General features: G+C 39.7%; 1 protein-coding gene across 6 annotated transcripts in view; it reads left to right on the top strand.

Annotated features, from left to right (window-relative positions):
- HERC1 (HECT and RLD domain containing E3 ubiquitin protein ligase family member 1) overlaps window positions 1-17,447 on the top strand; it is an 87,399-nt gene that overhangs the window by 29,227 nt on the left and 40,725 nt on the right. For 5 of the 6 annotated variants that reach the window (XM_075273784.1, XM_075273789.1, XM_075273786.1 and 2 more), the window contains exons 16-30: window positions 815-967; window positions 1,808-1,940; window positions 2,185-2,376; window positions 2,525-2,746; window positions 4,591-4,764; window positions 5,937-6,051; window positions 6,444-6,564; window positions 7,679-7,850; window positions 11,698-12,022; window positions 12,184-12,304; window positions 13,088-13,136; window positions 14,164-14,426; window positions 15,347-15,565; window positions 15,927-16,047; window positions 17,152-17,389. In XM_075273784.1, coding sequence (XP_075129885.1) covers window positions 815-967; window positions 1,808-1,940; window positions 2,185-2,376; window positions 2,525-2,746; window positions 4,591-4,764; window positions 5,937-6,051; window positions 6,444-6,564; window positions 7,679-7,850; window positions 11,698-12,022; window positions 12,184-12,304; window positions 13,088-13,136; window positions 14,164-14,426; window positions 15,347-15,565; window positions 15,927-16,047; window positions 17,152-17,389 — 2,618 coding nt within the window. The remainder of the gene's footprint in view (window positions 1-814; window positions 968-1,807; window positions 1,941-2,184; window positions 2,377-2,524; window positions 2,747-4,590; window positions 4,765-5,936; window positions 6,052-6,443; window positions 6,565-7,678; window positions 7,851-11,697; window positions 12,023-12,183; window positions 12,305-13,087; window positions 13,137-14,163; window positions 14,427-15,346; window positions 15,566-15,926; window positions 16,048-17,151; window positions 17,390-17,447) is intronic. The other variant, XM_075273787.1, reaches the window with a different exon arrangement.

Raw genomic sequence — 17,447 nt, 5'->3', positions numbered from 1 at the left:
AGACTACAAATCCTGGTTATGATACAGCTAAAAAGATCACAAAGTGAGGTCCAAACACAATTAGGACAAATATTTCATCAGCAATAACACAAGCAGGTAGTCAATAGATTCTCCTAACACTCATTGTGAGCAGAAAGAAGCTGCAGACTCTTCCATGTGCATAGCACAGGCAGGGAGCACAGAAAAGAAATGATGTCCCTCCACTTTCATCTTGAACCTGTTGGTTTTTGAAGCGACAACTTCCCTAGTAACAGGAAGTGAATAGCAAATTGAGAAGGAGGGAGACAGGATATTTTGAGAGGTTTTTTTTTTAGACAGATATAGCAGCATCTTTAAATTTGCCATAGCGCATTAGATTGTGGTCTTGAATAACATTTCTATTAAAGAAGTTTTGATTTATGACTGTGGATCAGCTGTTTGAAGCAGAAGTGGCACTCTCTTAGTGCCGCTTCCACTGTACAGGCCATGTGACGTGACATTCTTTGGTCACATGACCTAGTTGAAGCTCAGTTCCATTCAAATGAATGGGTTAAGCTGCGATACAAAGTGCAGCCACTGTACAGCACTGTTCTTGTTCAGTACAGAAGAGGCTGCTGTGCTCACTTGCACGCTGTAGCCCAAACAGCTGATGGGCTGGGACGCAGGTATAAGACCTCTGCTGATATTTCCTTGTTGACATTATCCCAATCCTAAAGACATAATCAATTATTTGGTCTAGGAAACTTCTTTAATTGAGACCAAATTGTCTGAAAAGTTTAGTCACCATTTTAATCTTTTTTTTGTTTTTTTTGTGTTTTTTGTTTGTTTTTTTTAGGATCAAGCTTTTGGAGAATTGGAGAAAAACAGTGATAAATTAATTGTGGGGGCTTCCTCTTCAGAAAATAGCCAGCCGGCACATCTTCATGAGTTGCTTTGCTCTTTACAGAAACAACTATTAGCGTATTGCCATACTAACAATATAAGTGAGGTATGTTAATGTCTGTAACATATTACACGGATAAATGTAGAATTTGTGTGCTAAGACATGCAGCAAAAACTAGGATTTCTTACACCTGGCCACTAGGAGGTTGACACTAGGAATATCAAAAGAAGTTGGCCCCCTCCTCCAGGCAGCACCCTCTCCATAGACTCTGTGCTAGTCAGCGGGCTAGTTCACACGAGGACATGGAGGCTGATTTTGACAGCTGATTTTGCTTCAAAATCAGCCTCAATAAAATGTAGCCCTATGTGAATTGCTCGCTTTTTTGTTTTTTCTGCCAACAGAAAAAGAAGCGACATAACCTTTCTTCAGGCGTTTAACGCCTGAAAAAATGAATTGGAGTCTATGGGGCGCTGAAAAAACCACTAGCGGTTTTTGGTCGCTTATTTTTGCAGCTGTTTTGGCAAAAACAGCGACTGAAACCGCTAGCGTTTTTTATCATGTACTTTTTTGTAGTTAAAAAAAAAAAAAGCTTAAAAAAAAACAGCGACGCTGAAAAAGCGTCAAAAACAGCGTCCAATGCAAAAAAACAGTGTCCAAAAAAAGCGACGCTGAAAAATCAGTGACAAAATCAGCTAGCTTTTTTCACGTGTGAACTAACTTCCTGTCCGTAGGAAGCAGACACGACCTGACTCAGGTCTATCTGTCTTACATCAGTTTTAAATTATTTTTTTTTTCCCCTTCTTTTAAGCTTTTTTGGAAATATTCTGCAATAGAGGTTCAACAAAGCCCCTGACTCACTGTAAACCTAACATTTATTTCATGTTTTTACAGTCTTTATTCTTTCTGCTTCTGTTCTAGTTTGTTTTCTTCCTCTTATCTTTTCAGAACTCTAGCAGTGTTGCGTTGCTCCACAAACATCTCCAGCTCCTGCTTCCTCATGCAACTGACATCTACTCCCGTTCTGCTACACTTTTGAGGGAAAGTCCTTGCAATGGGAGTGTGGGTGAAAAATTGCGTGGTATGTGCTTCTGCAGGAGTATTTCTACTACTTTGACAAGCAGACACATTGTGCACTAGCACTTTATTTGGTATAAGTTATATTTACCTTGTCATTTAGAATGATCTAATGTGAAGTTTTGGGGTATTTATCCTTATGGTGCATATGGGATTTTGTATATTGTTTTGTCTTTTTGAATTGAAGAAATTTACAGGGTTTCTATTCTTAAAATTTAAGTTAATCGTGTCATCTCTTCTCTTTATAGATGTTGTCTATGTGTCTGCAGCCGGCAGTATGTTGTGTCAGCTTATAAATGCCTTGCTGTTACTGCCAGTTTGGGTGGCTAGACCTTTGCTCAGTTACCTGCTGGACCTGTTGCCTCCACTTGATTGTCTCAATAGATTGCTGCCTGCAGCCGTTCTTTTGGAGGATCAAGAGTTGCAATGGCCTCTTCATGGTAAGTGCTCATTGTTAGCTTTGTTTATTTTTGCTTACTTATGAATTTTTCTGAACCACGACTGTAATGTACAGCAATCAAAATTGTTGAGTGTAACTGGGACCTGATGTAGTTTAATGATTTTACTTGCTCTTTTTGTTACCTTCAGGAGGACCAGAACAAGTGGACCCTGCAGGTGTATTGTTGCCTGCACTAGCTCAGTCTTGGGTCTGGCTTGTAGACCTAGAGAGAACAGTTACATTGCTGATTGGGCGCTGCTTAGGTGGTATGCTACAAGGATCACCCACATCGCCCGAGGAACAGGACACTGCGTACTGGTTAAAGACACCACTGTTTGGTAATGGCATGGAGATGGATGTTCCTCAGTTGGGTAAGTAAGAGGCTTAATATAAAGTCACAAAAGCCGGTCAATCCGCTTTCAGCATGCACTGGCCTTGAAATGAGTATCATTGCTACAACGTAATCACAGAAACAGAAGATAAAGCCATTTTTAACTTTAAGCTTTTTTTTTTTTTTTTTTTTGTTAAATAACTCCTATTACAAAATGTAGAACGCCATATATCAAGTAATATCCTATCTCTATACCTTACATCAATCCATGGGTGTAGCCAAGTCACTCACCAACTGTCCAAATCTATAGGATGGATGGACAAATGTCACATCTAAAAACCAAAAAGTAGACCAAGCACAATTCCAAATGCATATGAAAAGTCTCCATGGTAAGATTTACAGTGTATTTAATATAGTATCATGAGAATACCAATACCCTTACGAAATTAAATACACCACTGCTGTTACCATCAAGATTTTCGTATCTTGATACTGTCTGATAGTATTTAATTTTGAACTCAAGCAGGGATCTCACTTTGTTGTCTGTGATGCTTCGTTTTTAAATACCTTTTGAGGACTAAGGATATTAGCTGGCCAGACCAAAACAGACACATGACTCTAGCATGATTGTGAAGTCTCTCATTAGAGTGACCCCCTACAGTCCCATTTATTTATAGTTCCCGTCTTCCAGATCAAACTAGATGACATTCCATCTAATAAGAATTGCATACAATGAATGATGTATGAATACATTAGCTAATGCTTATACATGACATCATTTGGTCCAAACAAATACCGTATATACTCGAGTATAAGCCGAATTTTTCAGCCCAGTTTTTGTGCTGAAAAAGCCCCCCTCGGCTTATACTCGAGTCAGCAAAAAAAAAAAAAAAAAAAATATTATTTTTTTTTTTTAGGAGGGGGGTCTATGACCAGCCACAATATCAATGTATAGAATCTCCCATAAAACAGTGGAAAAAAAGATTTTATTTTTTTTTTAAAAATGAGTTCTAAATCACTCTCACTTTCCTTAGAATAGATACAAAAGTAGAAAATGACTGTGAAACACATACACATTAGGTATCCCTGTGTCTGAAAGTGCCCGATCTACTGAATATAGGGGGATCTGCAGTGCTCCTGTTCTGTCGGGAAGGGGTTAATAGGAGCATACCGCAGATACCCTATATTCAATCAGACTGAATTCCAAGTAGGGGAAGAAAAAAAACAGTCCTCAAGCTCAGGGAAGGGGCAGACAGACAACCAAAACACCCCCTCCCCTTTCACAGCATCTACTGCACCCAAAAACTCCGACCATTTTAATTTTTGAAATTTTCCAGCAGCTGCTGCATTTCCCCCCTAGGCTTATACTCGAGTCAATAAGTTTTCCCAGTTTTCTGTGGTAAAATTAGGGGGGGTCGGCTTATATTCGGGTCGGCTTATCTCGAGTATATACGGTAACTATTTACTGAGGGCAGAAATAGACAACAGATGGACCACCAAATAGTAGAAGGGGGAACGGTTACTGCAGAAATTAGACAACTCTTGCTGTCCATATTCAGGATGGGGTCGGGGTAACATATTGAAGGTGGGGGTTTCTGCAAAAGCTCAAGACCCTGTTCAGCAAGATATGTGCAGAGCAAGTAGGAAGCAGTATACAGTCAGATAGGTCAATATAGTGAAATTAGTGTTCAATTGTGCTTTTATATTCAATATTCTTCAATTTATCATACCAGTACATAGCTGATAAAATGTATAGCAATTAATTTAAAGATTATAACCAAAAACAATCTGCAAAGTATATTTGGTTTTATGTATGATTTATATCATAACATTGAGAAATTCACTTTTTAGTAGAACAGTAATTTATATTTTTGTTCTCCTTAGATAAGTGCATGAGTGCATTGCTGGAAGTCGCATTATCTGCAAACGAGGAACAGAAAACATTTGATTACAAGTTAAGACCAGACGTTTCGATCTTGGTTGATTTAGCAGTTGGATCAACAAAGGAGCCAGCACGCAGCTTGTGGATCAGTATGCAAGATTATGCGATTAGTAAAGGTACATGAACTATAAGTAAAAGTTGAACATTAAGTATTTAAAGAGTCTGTCACCAGAACCCAGCATATCATCCCATCAGATAGGTTGGGGTCACCTGAATCAATCAAACATTCATTCACCTGATGACTCAGTGCCTCCATTGCAAAGGTATCACAATTTTTGTCAATATACAAAGGAGCTCTTTGGAAGTAACAAGGATGTTGTCATTGCACCAGAGATCTAAACTGATTCACAAAAGGAAAACGCCATTTGATTCAGGTGTCCCTAACTTTAGCTATTTGCAGAATGGGTTGATATGCTGTATTCTAATGAGACCCTTTTAAAAGGTTTAGCCACAGAATATGGGTGCTTAAAGGGGTTATCTGGTTTCTAATATGGATAAGCCTTAGGTTAGGCCATCATTATTAGGTCTATGGTGGTCCTGCCTGTGTACTGGTGTCAGTCCAGTTGAGTGTCAGATCTAATATTGATGGCCTAAGAATAGTTCATAAATATTTGAAAGTGGGTAACCCCTTTTAAGTGTCTTAATTGCTGGGGTTCTGACCATTTGGATCCACAAGTATTGTACAGATGGGGGTTACAGTTGTGGAAGTTCCATAGAAGAGTATGGAGTTGTGGCCAAGCTTGCCAACCACTACTCCTTTCTCATAGGGCTCTTGGGGACTCCTGTTCTTGTGATTATGGAACATCCTATTGGTCACACCTCTAGTTGATCACTTACTTATCCCATATCTTATGTATGGGGAAAAACCCTTAGGCTGGGTTCAGACTGGGTTTTTTGGTCTGGAATTTGATGCAGAGGCTGCCTCAGATTCCGGACCAAAAAAGTACCGGTGCAGTGCATCGGCATCCAATCGCGGTATTTCGCTCTGGTTTAGGCCCAAATGAATGGGCCTAGTCAGGAGGGAGGTGTCGCGAGGCGAATCCGCCTGAAGAAAGAGCGTGTCGCTTCTTTGTTATGCGAGTGGGAACAAACCGCTTGCTGAAAAATGAAATGACTGGCTCCCATTGATTTCTATGGGAGGCAGTTTTTTTTTTTTTTTTTTTTTTTGGAGCCATATTCTGACGTGGATTCCGCATCAAAATTCGGCTCAAAAAACCCCATGTGAACCTGGCCTTATAGTCCTAAATGAATAACTAATAAGCAGTAACCCTGTATTTCTCCTTGCCAGACTGGGACAGTGCTGCAGTGAGTAATGAGTCGCTGTTAGACACAGTGTCACGGTTTGTTCTTGCTGCACTTCTGAAACATACAGCGCTTTTGTCACAAGCATCTGGTGAAAGCAGGTCAGTTTTCATATTCTGTAAGAAAATTACATGTGTAGTTGCTTATTTAGTGTTCAGATTTCATCCAGCTTTCTAGTCTTTTGAACCTTAGTAGTAATAGTAATATATCTGCTATAGCATTAGACAAATGAATCAATTGAGATTGTTAAAAAGTGAAATTAAGAAATTGGATAATTTTCAAATTGGCTTACACAGGCTGAAATTTGGAGTGGAATCCAAGGCGGAAGGCTGACTCAAGTTCCTCTCCAAATTCCATTGTGTGAATATACCCTTGGGATAGTTTCATTTAGAGATTAAATAGTTTCAAATCATTGCGCAAAATTGTATCACGAGAAGGTGTTCTTCTAGTTGTTATGTATTAAATTGTTCATTATTGTAATCTATTTCCTTAGATACCAGCCAGGGAAATCTCTAGCTGAGGTATTTCGATGTGTGTACAAAGTCAGGAGTCGCCTGCTTGCCTGTAAGAACATGGAACTGATCCAAACTCGCTCATCTTCCAGAGAGAGATGGGTATGTTCCTGGGACCGCACCTAAATAAGTAAAGATCTTTTGTTTTAGAGGGCATTAAAAGGGAAGTTTAGGTAATAACCACACACAGGTTTCAGCTATGTTTTTCAGTTTTATGTAAAATGTATTTAGTTTGAAAGTAGAGCTTTATTTGCATAATAGTTTTACATAGTGTAAAGAGTAGTAAATATTTTTTACTTTTCATGACTCTGTCCCTAAATATGGCTTCAAAAGGAATGGGAAATATCTAGGAAATTCTTAAATGGTTACCTTCTAGCTTTGGCTCAAAAAAACGCAACAAAATCGGAACAAAAAAAAGCTGCGTTTCTGCAACGTGGTGCCTTAGCCTTAAAGGGATTCTACCATTAAAACCTTTTTTTTTTTTTTTTTTTTGTGGATTAGACGTCGGAATAGCCTTTAGAAAGGCTATTCGTCTCTTACCTTTAGGCGTGGTCTCCGCTGCGCCATTCCTTAGAAATACCGGTATGCAAATGAGTTCTCTCGCAGCGATGGGGGCGTCCCCACCGCTGCCAGAGAAGCATCTCCAGCGCTGCCTCCTTCTTCGTCCGCAGCGTCGCCTTCAGCGCAGGCTCCTATCTTCTAGGCCTCGGGCCTTGAGCAGAGCAGACTGCACAGGCCATGGGAAAATGGCCGCTAACAATACTGTGCAAGTGGCTATTTTCCCGTAGCCTGTACGCCTGCGCAGTCTGCTTTGCCCAAGGCCCTTGGCCTAGAAGTTATGAGCCTGCTCCGGAAGAAGACATTGAAGGTGACGCTGCGGATGCAGAAGGAGGTGGCGCTGGAGACTCTTCTCTAGCAGCGATGTGGACACCATCATCGCTGTCTGAGCGCTGGGGTCCACCCCCATCGCTGCGAGAGAACTCATTTGCATACCGGTAAAAACCGGTATTTCTAAGGAACGGCGCAGCAGAGACTACGGCTAAAGGTAAGAGACAAATAGCCTTTCCGTCTTATCCACAAAAAAAAAGGTTTTAATGGTAGAATCCCTTTAAGATTCCCTTTGTGCATTAACTTTCCTGTCTTTCAGTTTGCAAAGGTCTGAAAATTGCAAAAAGTAGTAGAGTGTATTGGATAGTTCTATATATTATCTTGTCAGGTATCAGAAAATCAAGAATCTGCTGATTTAGGCTCCCAAGAAAACTCATTTACTAGGACAATAGATGAGGAAGCTGAACTGGAAGAACAAGCAGAAAGAGAAAGAGAAGAAGGACACGCTGAACAGGAAGAAGAGGAGGAAGATCGGGAACATGAGCTGCTTACTGCTGGCAGTGAGTATCTTATAAGGTTTTTACTGAGCTTGTTTCTGAAGTTAGATATAATGACTGATACTAGTTAATGTTGTACACTTTAAGGGCTAGTTCATACGGGTATTCCATGTGTGCACATTCCGTTACAGTGCACAGCATCCCGTTGCGGCTTTGCGCTCCGGATTAGTCCCACATGAATGGGCCTAGTCCAGAGGGAAGTGTAGTGAGGCAGACGCCGCGGTTGAATCAGCCACGGAATCCGCCTGAACAAAGGGTAAAAAGGGCAGAGCGGGAACAAACCGCTAGCACAAAAATGAACGCTAGTGGTTTACATAGACCTCTATTGTGAGGGGGCGGATTTTAAGGCAGATTCGACGTCAAAATCCACCCCCTCTTGCCACATGTGAACGAGCCCATATTCTATGACAAAGCACACTTTTATGTTAGAGCAGACAAACTACATACATTGAAGTCAATTTAACAGTTATTAGACTAAAAACCTAATTGTGTTTACTAAGGGCTCGTTCACATCTGCGCCTGGTCTCCGTTCTGCAGGTTTCCGTTTCCTGCACAAAACAGAGGCAGGAGATGGAAACCTGCAGGACTTTCAAACCCATTCATTTGAATGGGTTTGAAAGATGTCCGGCCGTGAGCACCGGTGGGCGTTTTATGCTCTCCGCCACAAAACCGTTTTTTTTTAAACCGGACACAGTGTCGGACATGCAGTACTCTGTGTCCAATTTAAAAAAAACGGTATTGCAGCGGAGAGCATAAAACGCTCACCACCGCTCACGGCCGCACCAATCTGACAGGTTTCCGTTTTCTGCATGCAGAAGACTGAAACCACAGAATGGAGACCCGAATGCTAGTGTGAACCTAGCGTATTAGAGAATGTTTCCTGTCATGCCAAGCATATTGTACTTGTCATGTTTATTGTACAATCGATTGTTCTACATCCCCATAAAACTTAGAAGCCCCATCCAATAGTGAAACCAGTGATATCTGCCACTCAGCTTTTTTTTTTGTATGCGCTGATAGTATGAATACTGATAGTGGCATACAAAAATTCAGACTCTAATGTGATTGGGCTCCTTGTGTTGGAAGGCAGCCTAGGTTACGTTGAAATGCCTCAAAACTGTTGCACCATATTTCTTACAAGGACATGCATGTAAGTATGTCGTAACAACTGCTTGTTTGCTATTACTACCTAGGGTAATGTTCTACAATATAGATGTAAGCTAGGGGATACGTGTCTGTTTGCTAAATATTTGTGTATGAGAAAACCACTTTAATGGAGTTGATATAGGTGACCTATCCTTAGAACAGGAAATCAGTATCAGCCACAAGACTACCCAAATGAATGGGTTTGAAAAGTGTCTGCAGGTTTCCATCTCCTGTCCAGTTTCTCGGGCAGAACACTGAAACCTAAAAGCGGAGACCGGGCGCAGGTGTGAACCCACCCTAAGATAGAAATGCTGCCCAATGAAAAGCAGTAACAATTTAGGGACTGTCATTTTTCTATTTATAAAAAAAAAAAAAAGTGTAAACGGAGCGACTCCTTAGGTGCTAACAGTTTCATGGGAATGGGTTCCCACAGCTTACATAATAGTATGTCAAAACTAGTTAAAGATTTCAGGAAACTATCTGCAGATTCCCAGTGCACACGTCAGACTCTGTAGCAGGTATAATTGGGATTCTTTTTGCCACATCCGTCCATTTACGTTTAGAGCGAACTGGAAAGGAAAAGAGGAAATGATTCTGATGACAAGTGAATACTTCTGTGCATTTTCAATAACTGTTTTCAGAAATCAGGTGCATTCTACAATGGGCAATGTGCCTGAAGTGAAATCTACGCTTACATATATTTTCAGCATCATGGTGGCTCAGTGGTTAGCATTGCAGCGCTGGAGTCCTGGGTTCAAATCCCGCCAGGAAAAACATCTGCAAGGAGTTTGTATGTTCTCCCTGTGTTTGTGTGGATTTCCTTCCATTCTACAAAGACATACTGATAGGAAAAAAAGTGCATTGTGATCCCTATATGGGGCTCACTATCTATCTATCTATCTATCTATCTATCTATATATATATATGTATATATATATATATATATATTTTTTTTTCCCAGCATCATTGATACCAGTTTTCTGATAATGATAAATGATGATAGATCTGTCCGTGCTGATAGTCCTGCTCCCAGGATGCCCTTTCAGTGCCCCCTTTTGAGGAAAGTGACATAAGCTGCACAACAATACTTGTTGCGATGGTTTGTCGCAGGTCTCTTCTGACAGATACTGTAGTTTTGTTAAATATCTCTAAAGTTGCGGACAAACTTGTGACCACATGTTGTAGGCCTTAACACGATAGGAAGAGTCAGCTTGTTATGAATCAGTGTAGAGGTTTATTAATATCTTGAAGGAAAATACAGGAACAGGAAAAATGTCCAAAATAACAGAAATATCAGTCAATGTCTCAATAGCTTACATCTTCAGAGAAGTTAGATTTCTTCATCTGGATATCCTGTGGTTACAGCTTGGTTCATGCTTGTCATCTGGTTAGTGGACTTGGGCTGGTCACGACGTCCATGACTGACTATCTGTCAGGGCCACCCACCCTGGTCTTCCCAAAGACAGACCCCGACATGTGTATTTCTTACTCATTTATATTCATGAGAGGGGGTGTTTCCTTCCATCTTATTGCCATGTAAGGAGATTTCTAAAATGGTGTACTCTAACCGCACCCATGTTCCCAGAATATAGGAGTATGATGTCAGTAGAGTTTAACCCTTTGTATACTGAAGAATATTGTCATTATTATAATATTTAACAAGTTTACGTTCTTTTAGTTGATCAGTATCAATGTGTGGATTTGTGTTTGCAGTTGGGACTGTCGTATGCGCCCACTGTTGTGCAGGTATTAATGTATATCAGCATCACTGACATTGTTGTGTTCGGCTGTGCTGTAGATGTGAATGATGTGGTATCTCCTTGTGGAGCTCACCAGTGCGGATATGGAGGCTTATAGGACAGGTAATGCTCCTGGTGGAAAAAGTATGTGCAGATTATCTCTTATCTAGGGAAAAAAGTGACTCTCTACTGCAACTTGTTGGATCTTGCTACACTAGAAATCAGTTTCCAACCTAAGATGGAAACTGTAGGAGCTTTCTGTTCTGTTTGCACAAAGCAGTTGTATGAGTATGTGATTCTCCCCCCCCCCCCTTTGACTTTTTTATAAGAATGAGTATGTGTGATGTATATAGATATGTCATCTTAAACACTTAATATGTCTCTCACATGCTGAGCCTCAGTAATGCAAAGTGAGTTAGTTTTCAGATTGTTTTTTTTTTCACATATGTAATAGATCTTTTAAAGAGATTTACTATGCCTTGCACAGTAGTTTTTTTTTGGTGTACAAGGCATAAAAAAACACACATTTTTGTGCAAATTGGCACAGATTTCAGTGCAGGTTCTCAGCCTAGCAGAGGGTACAGCGGTTATGAAGACTATCTTTGAAAAATTTACCCTACTATGTTTTACAGTAAGTATGTTATGCTGTTATGCCATATCTGTGTATTGGATAATGTTGCTGTAACTTTAAAATGACTAACTGGTACTTCTTTTTCTTTAAACCATTGATACAAAGGTTGAAGTAAAGAATAACCCAAAAAAAAATTGTTTTCATTCTTTTAGTCTAGGGGAGCTAAGGTTTGGCAGGAGTTAAATGAACAACTCCATCTTAACTATATGACTGCAAAATAAAATCTTACTCTCTTCACATGCCCCTTGTGATGGTGAGATCACTCCAAGTCATTTATATTACTGCTCTCCTGTCCTAAGCTCCCCTCCTGTCTCTCTTGTGTTACACCTTACAGAAATATTTCAATGTTTCCTATCAGCCCGCGAGGTGGCACGCAGCCGAGAACGGGACAGAATGAGTATTGGCTCAGCTGGGATCACAGGCCCAGGAACTAGAGAGGAGGAGCCACAGCAGCAGCTGGTGCAGGAAAGAAGGGACAGTGGGCACCTAACAGAAGGTCAGGACCTGTATACGGCAGCCTGTAATTCCGTCATCCATCGCTGTGCTCTACTTCTACTTGGAATCAGTCCTGTAATTGATCAGCTGGACACACCAACAGAGGATGGACAGCAGCAAGTTTCTTCAGTGGTCACCCATGAAGCTGCAGCAGCTATGACAAGGTAGCAGTTTGGAATATGAATTGTAATTTTTCATACGCCCTTGGTTAGTTTTTTTTATCATAATTGATTTACAAAATTGTATAATAAGTAACTGGTGAATGAAGAGTATATGAGTGATACAGTTCTGTAGCACGTTTGTTACCTTCTGCTTTTATTTCCAGGAGTGAAAGTTTAACAGCAGAGAGAAGATCTGTCCATTCACATCCCAACTACAGACTTATCAAATCTAGAAGCGAATCTGACCTTTCCCAGCCTGAATCTGATGAGGAGGGATATGCCTTGGTGAGGGCTTCTTGTTGGGTCATATAGCATATTTTTGGACCTTACTATTGAACACTCCTAGAGTTAAAGTATAACTAAACTTTTGAATCCTACTACATTAAGTTTGCAGGGCTGTCTGTATTTCCAGAGATATCTCTTGGTTGAAAACACAGTCTGGATTGGGATATTTATATCATATCCAGTATATTATGCAGCTGCATAGAGAATCTTCTTTTTCATATGACACCAAAAGCAAATCTTATTTTTTGTAATGCCTGAGATATAACTGTTGGAAGTTATAATCGTGTCTAGGGTATATTATGTTTGGGGGTGGTAATATGTTTTGGCTTAGTCTTAAAGTGTTATGAGTGATCTCCATTCTCAGTTTTTGGTTCCCATAGATGTAAAGTTGTGCCCTGGTGGAGGAGATATTAGTGCCAGTAGTTTCGGCAATAATGTCTCCCCCTCTGCCAGAAGGGCATTCCTAATAGCTCAGCTGTGAGGAAGGCCTCCTCGGACAGTACATTTGGGGGGTAGGGGGTCGTCCTTCGTCACAGCCCATAACATAAATCTGTTCCATTTGCAATCCTACTCCCTTCATCCCCCGCCCAATCACGTGCATTAACAAGTGCCAGTAGTATTGTGGTTTGCTACTAAATGCCCTATTGCATTTGCACTTGAATCTTGAAGCTGCAAACACTCATGCTATAGATTGATGGGCTTATCTCTGCTATCCTCATGTCAGTATGAAAATATCGGTTTAATTTACTCTAACCCCAAATTCTTCTAAACAATTTATTACAGAGTGGAAGACAGAACACTGATTCTGACCTTGCGTCCCATAGAAAACGAGGTGAGACATTTATCACACTTTTCTGTGCGTTATCTTACCTGCATTTGTTTTGGCCTAAATAGTATATAATGGTGGTGAGGTTTAAACTGTATACATGTGTTGTGCCAGTGTATAAAATATTTTATGACTGCATCCTCACAAATTCAGATAAGTGGATATTAGTTTGCAAATGTCATTGCTATGTGTTTGCGTTAAAACACCTACATGACTTCTTATGAAGAGTTTGATGGCAAAGCTTAATCTTTTCAGTGAGATTCAGTACATAAATCTTAATGCTAGTAAATTTGTAGAACTAGGTATTACTGACTACAGGGAAAATATAATCTCTTGTGGCGAGAGAGGCAGTATAGGGCCAGAAATAAATGAACCACGTTTGTCACTATATAAATTAACAGGGGTACACTGGGCTTCCCTTTCCTCTCTGTGTCTCCTTTTATAAAAACATGTCGTTTTATCTGCTGATTCTGGGCCCTTAGTCCACTTGTCCCCCCTCGGCCTGTTGAGCCCCCGGAAAAAGAAGATCGCCAAGCAAGTACTTAACGGCATGTTCTCCTTTTTATCCTCGTCTATTTGGCTTCCTTCAAGCTAGCTATTGCCTTTCATATTTAAGTTTTGATTCATTGTATGAACTCGCTGTGCTTTGGCCTGCTTTAAAATAATAAAAAAAATTATAAAAAATAAGAAGCTTCCATTATATCATCTGCTTTATAAGCACATGCTCTGAAAGCATCTGTGCTGAATAGGGAGCAAAATGTAAAGGCATATAGTATAAGGATGATGAGTATGTACTCTCCAGTGATGCTACACAATGGCTTGGAAGAAGCCAAATATTTTTCTTAATCCCTAAAAGATTTTAAAAGGTTCTTTCTACCATTATTTTCTATGGTAGTTTTATTTTGAGAAACTTGTATTACCATAGAGGAGTTTAACAACAGACATACTCAGTATCATTATACTTGAAAGCATCACAACCGATCAGCTCTACATCTTCAGGTCTCCCTGAGTTTTAATCTCCATTTTTCTGCAGTGTCCCCATCTGAGCATCCTGCCAATGATTCTTGGGCTCGGCTGAAGCACAATCGGGACTGGCTGTGTGGTTTGTCTTGTGGCTTTGAGACAGATTCAGAAAGTAGCAAAGCTCTTGGTGTGCATACGCTAATAGACAATGTTCTAAGCTTTGTAAGTGGAGATGTAGGAAGTTCCCCAGGGTTTAAAGAGCCAGAAGAAGGCATGTCCAGCTCTCCCCAGGCATGTGTCATTGCAATAGAACAGCAACAACTCCGGGCTGAGGTACTACTATATATTATGTTTTATGTTTTCTTGGTATGTTTTATAACGCATGTTCTTTGCCAACCCACTGAATGGTTTGTCACTTGTCAGCTACTGGTATTATATCAGATGATATTATACATATCGTTAAGCCACCTACTGGGTATTGAAGGTTTCATCATTTTCTATGTTAACCAGGACTTCAGAGTAGAAGTATCTAGGGCTCCTAGTATCAGACTGCTTCCAAATGAGTCATCAGGGAAAGCAAGTTTTATTTTGCATAGTATAGCTACATGTATAACCAGTGGGAAGAAAGAGATTATCTTGCTGTGTAAAGTGCTGGTTAGACCACATCTGGAATATTGTGTCCCGTTCTGGAGACCTCATCTACAAAACAACATATGTAAAATGGGCTACAAAAATGGTGGAGGATCTGGAACATGAAATCTCTTAGTAGAGGCTAAAAAAAAACCTTAATCTATATAGCCTTATTTAAACGTTTCAAGACTTTTCCCTTTTTCATCATGTTAGTGTTCAGGAGGGAAGGTGCAGAATCTGAAATTAGATGGAAGTAGATCAGAACCAATGGTGGGAAATATTATTTCACTGAACGAGTAGTTGAGGCTTGGAATACACTTAGAGGAGATGTGGTTGGGAATCTACTGAAAGTGAGATAAGCATCCCTGGGTTAGTCTGAGCATAGCAAGGGGAGCAGAGGAAGATTTCTCTCCTTCCCTGTGAGTTCTGCAAACTAATAAACAGAGCTCTGGGGGTGCTTTTTATTTGTTAGAATTAAAGTTTCATCCATTGCATAAAATGCACTGGTAAACCTTTTTTTTTTTTTTCATATCCTTGATAACCCCTTTTTGATAGAATTATATGTTTTGATCATGTAGAACTGTCTTGTCATCAAGGATGACTATTTGTTTATTTTTTTCTAGTTGCGCTTGGAGGCCTTGCACCAGATCCTTGTTCTTCTTTCTGGAATGGAGGAGAAGGGAAATGCTCAAATTTTAGGCAGTCGCCAGCCACTCGCTACCTTTCAGTCCTCATCTCTGCTTACCTCTGTGCGACTACAGTTTCTCGCAGGATGTTTTGGACTAGGTACAGTTGGTCATACAGGCACTAAAGGAGAAAATGTTCACCTTCATCATTACCAGGTAAAAGGGAATTTGTATAATTACATGGTACTGGTCCCTTTACATAATAAAAAGTGTGTGTATGTATGTATATGTGCGTGTGTGTATATGTGTGTGTGTATATATATATATATATATATATATATATATATATATATATAGATATAGATATAGATATAGATATATATAGATATATATATAGTTATATAGTTATATTTAGAATTAGATCTATCTCATAGTATTACTTTGACGTGTACGTTTTATCTTGCAAATGTTTCCAGATTATATCATCAGAAATATAGTATAAACCAAGCATGAGCACAGCAAATATGAAGGACCTAAAAATACGATGTATTTATCTGCATTTTGTGTTTTTCTGCAGGATGGAATACGAGCTTCAAAAAGGAGTATACAGATTGAGATACAGAAAGCTGTGCACAAAATCTATCAGCAACTTTCTGCCACCTTAGACCGTGCTTTGCAGACAAATAAACACCATGTGGGTAAGTTCTTTCATTGCTCTTGTGAGCTAAAGCTACGGTGGGCTACCCAGTATAAAGAATTAGCTGGCTGATTCAGAAACTCATCCAAATATCTTTATTTGCACAGAGAAAAAAAAGAGAACAAATAACTTCAAAACATTTTATAACAAGACTGAAACATTGCTGGCCCATTTTATTCCACGTCCCCAAATTTTTTTTTTTTTTTTTTTCTTTTCTTTTGCAGTGTATAGGTCTCAATTTAACAAAAACCTATACACTGAAAAAAGGGGGTTGTCTAGTTGCAAACTAGTTTTAAGAGTTAAATATTATTTAGATAATGAAAAGTTGTATGATTTTACAATATACTTTCTGTAGCAATTCCTCACTGTTTTCTAGTTCTCTAGATCTTTCTCTGCTTGCTGTCATTCATTTTTACTATTCCCAGTGGATAAAATTCGGGCTGAGGTCATTTGATGGACACCTAGGTATGTAGCTGTTTAGGCACACCACAATAATTGGGCATGTGAACGAGCTGTGCATATGTGTGCTCATCACATGACCATGGACTGAGATTAATCCACTAGAAATAAGCAGAATGAATGACAGCAAGCAGAATACTAAAAAACCGTGAAGAATTGATGCAGAAAATATATATTGGAAAATTGTATGTACTGAATAACATTTGTTAAAAGGGTCTCAGGACACAGTTAAATGCAGCTGAGGTAAAGTAGGGGTGGAACAGCGGTCCTTGGGACAGGTGGTCAGCTTGCAAAGGAGTGTCTACCAGCAGGAACATGAGGCCCACTTTCCATGCCCTGCGGGGTCAGTCTGGGGGACATCTATAAATCTTTACCCATTCAATCCTCTTCATATGCCATAGGACCAACGCTTTGACCTCTTATGTATTATCTATGCTGCTGTAACACACTGATTTTCCCCATGGTGGGACTATTAAAGAATTATTTTATCTTGTCTTATCTTGCTCTACTTTTCATGATTCTGCATTAAAATAGTACCATGGCAGCTGTAGGTGTGCATATTAAATAGATTGTGCATCAGTCATTTTTGTTGTGTGGAAATTATAACCTATGTTAACATTTATTTTATTTTTTTTTGCATTTTCAGAGGCCCAGCAACGCCTTCTGTTGGTAACAGTTTTTGCTCTTAGTGTCCGGTATCAGCCAGTTGATGTTTCTCTTGCAATTTCTACTGGACTTCTTAGTGTTCTTTCACAACTGTGCGGCACAGAGACTATGCTAGGACAACCTCTCCAGCTACTTCCTAAATCTGGAGTGTCTCAGCTGAGCACTGCTCTTAAAGTAGCTAGTACTAGGCTTCTGCAAATCCTTGCAATTACTACTGGGTGAGTATTTTTAACGCTTTACTCTTTACATTTTATTTTCTATATCACACCCTATTAA

Source organism: Leptodactylus fuscus, chromosome 5 (assembly GCF_031893055.1).
Source record: "Leptodactylus fuscus isolate aLepFus1 chromosome 5, aLepFus1.hap2, whole genome shotgun sequence".
Classification (NCBI taxonomy): Eukaryota; Metazoa; Chordata; class Amphibia; order Anura; family Leptodactylidae; genus Leptodactylus; species Leptodactylus fuscus.
This window is presented reverse-complemented; position numbering and strand designations above follow the sequence as displayed.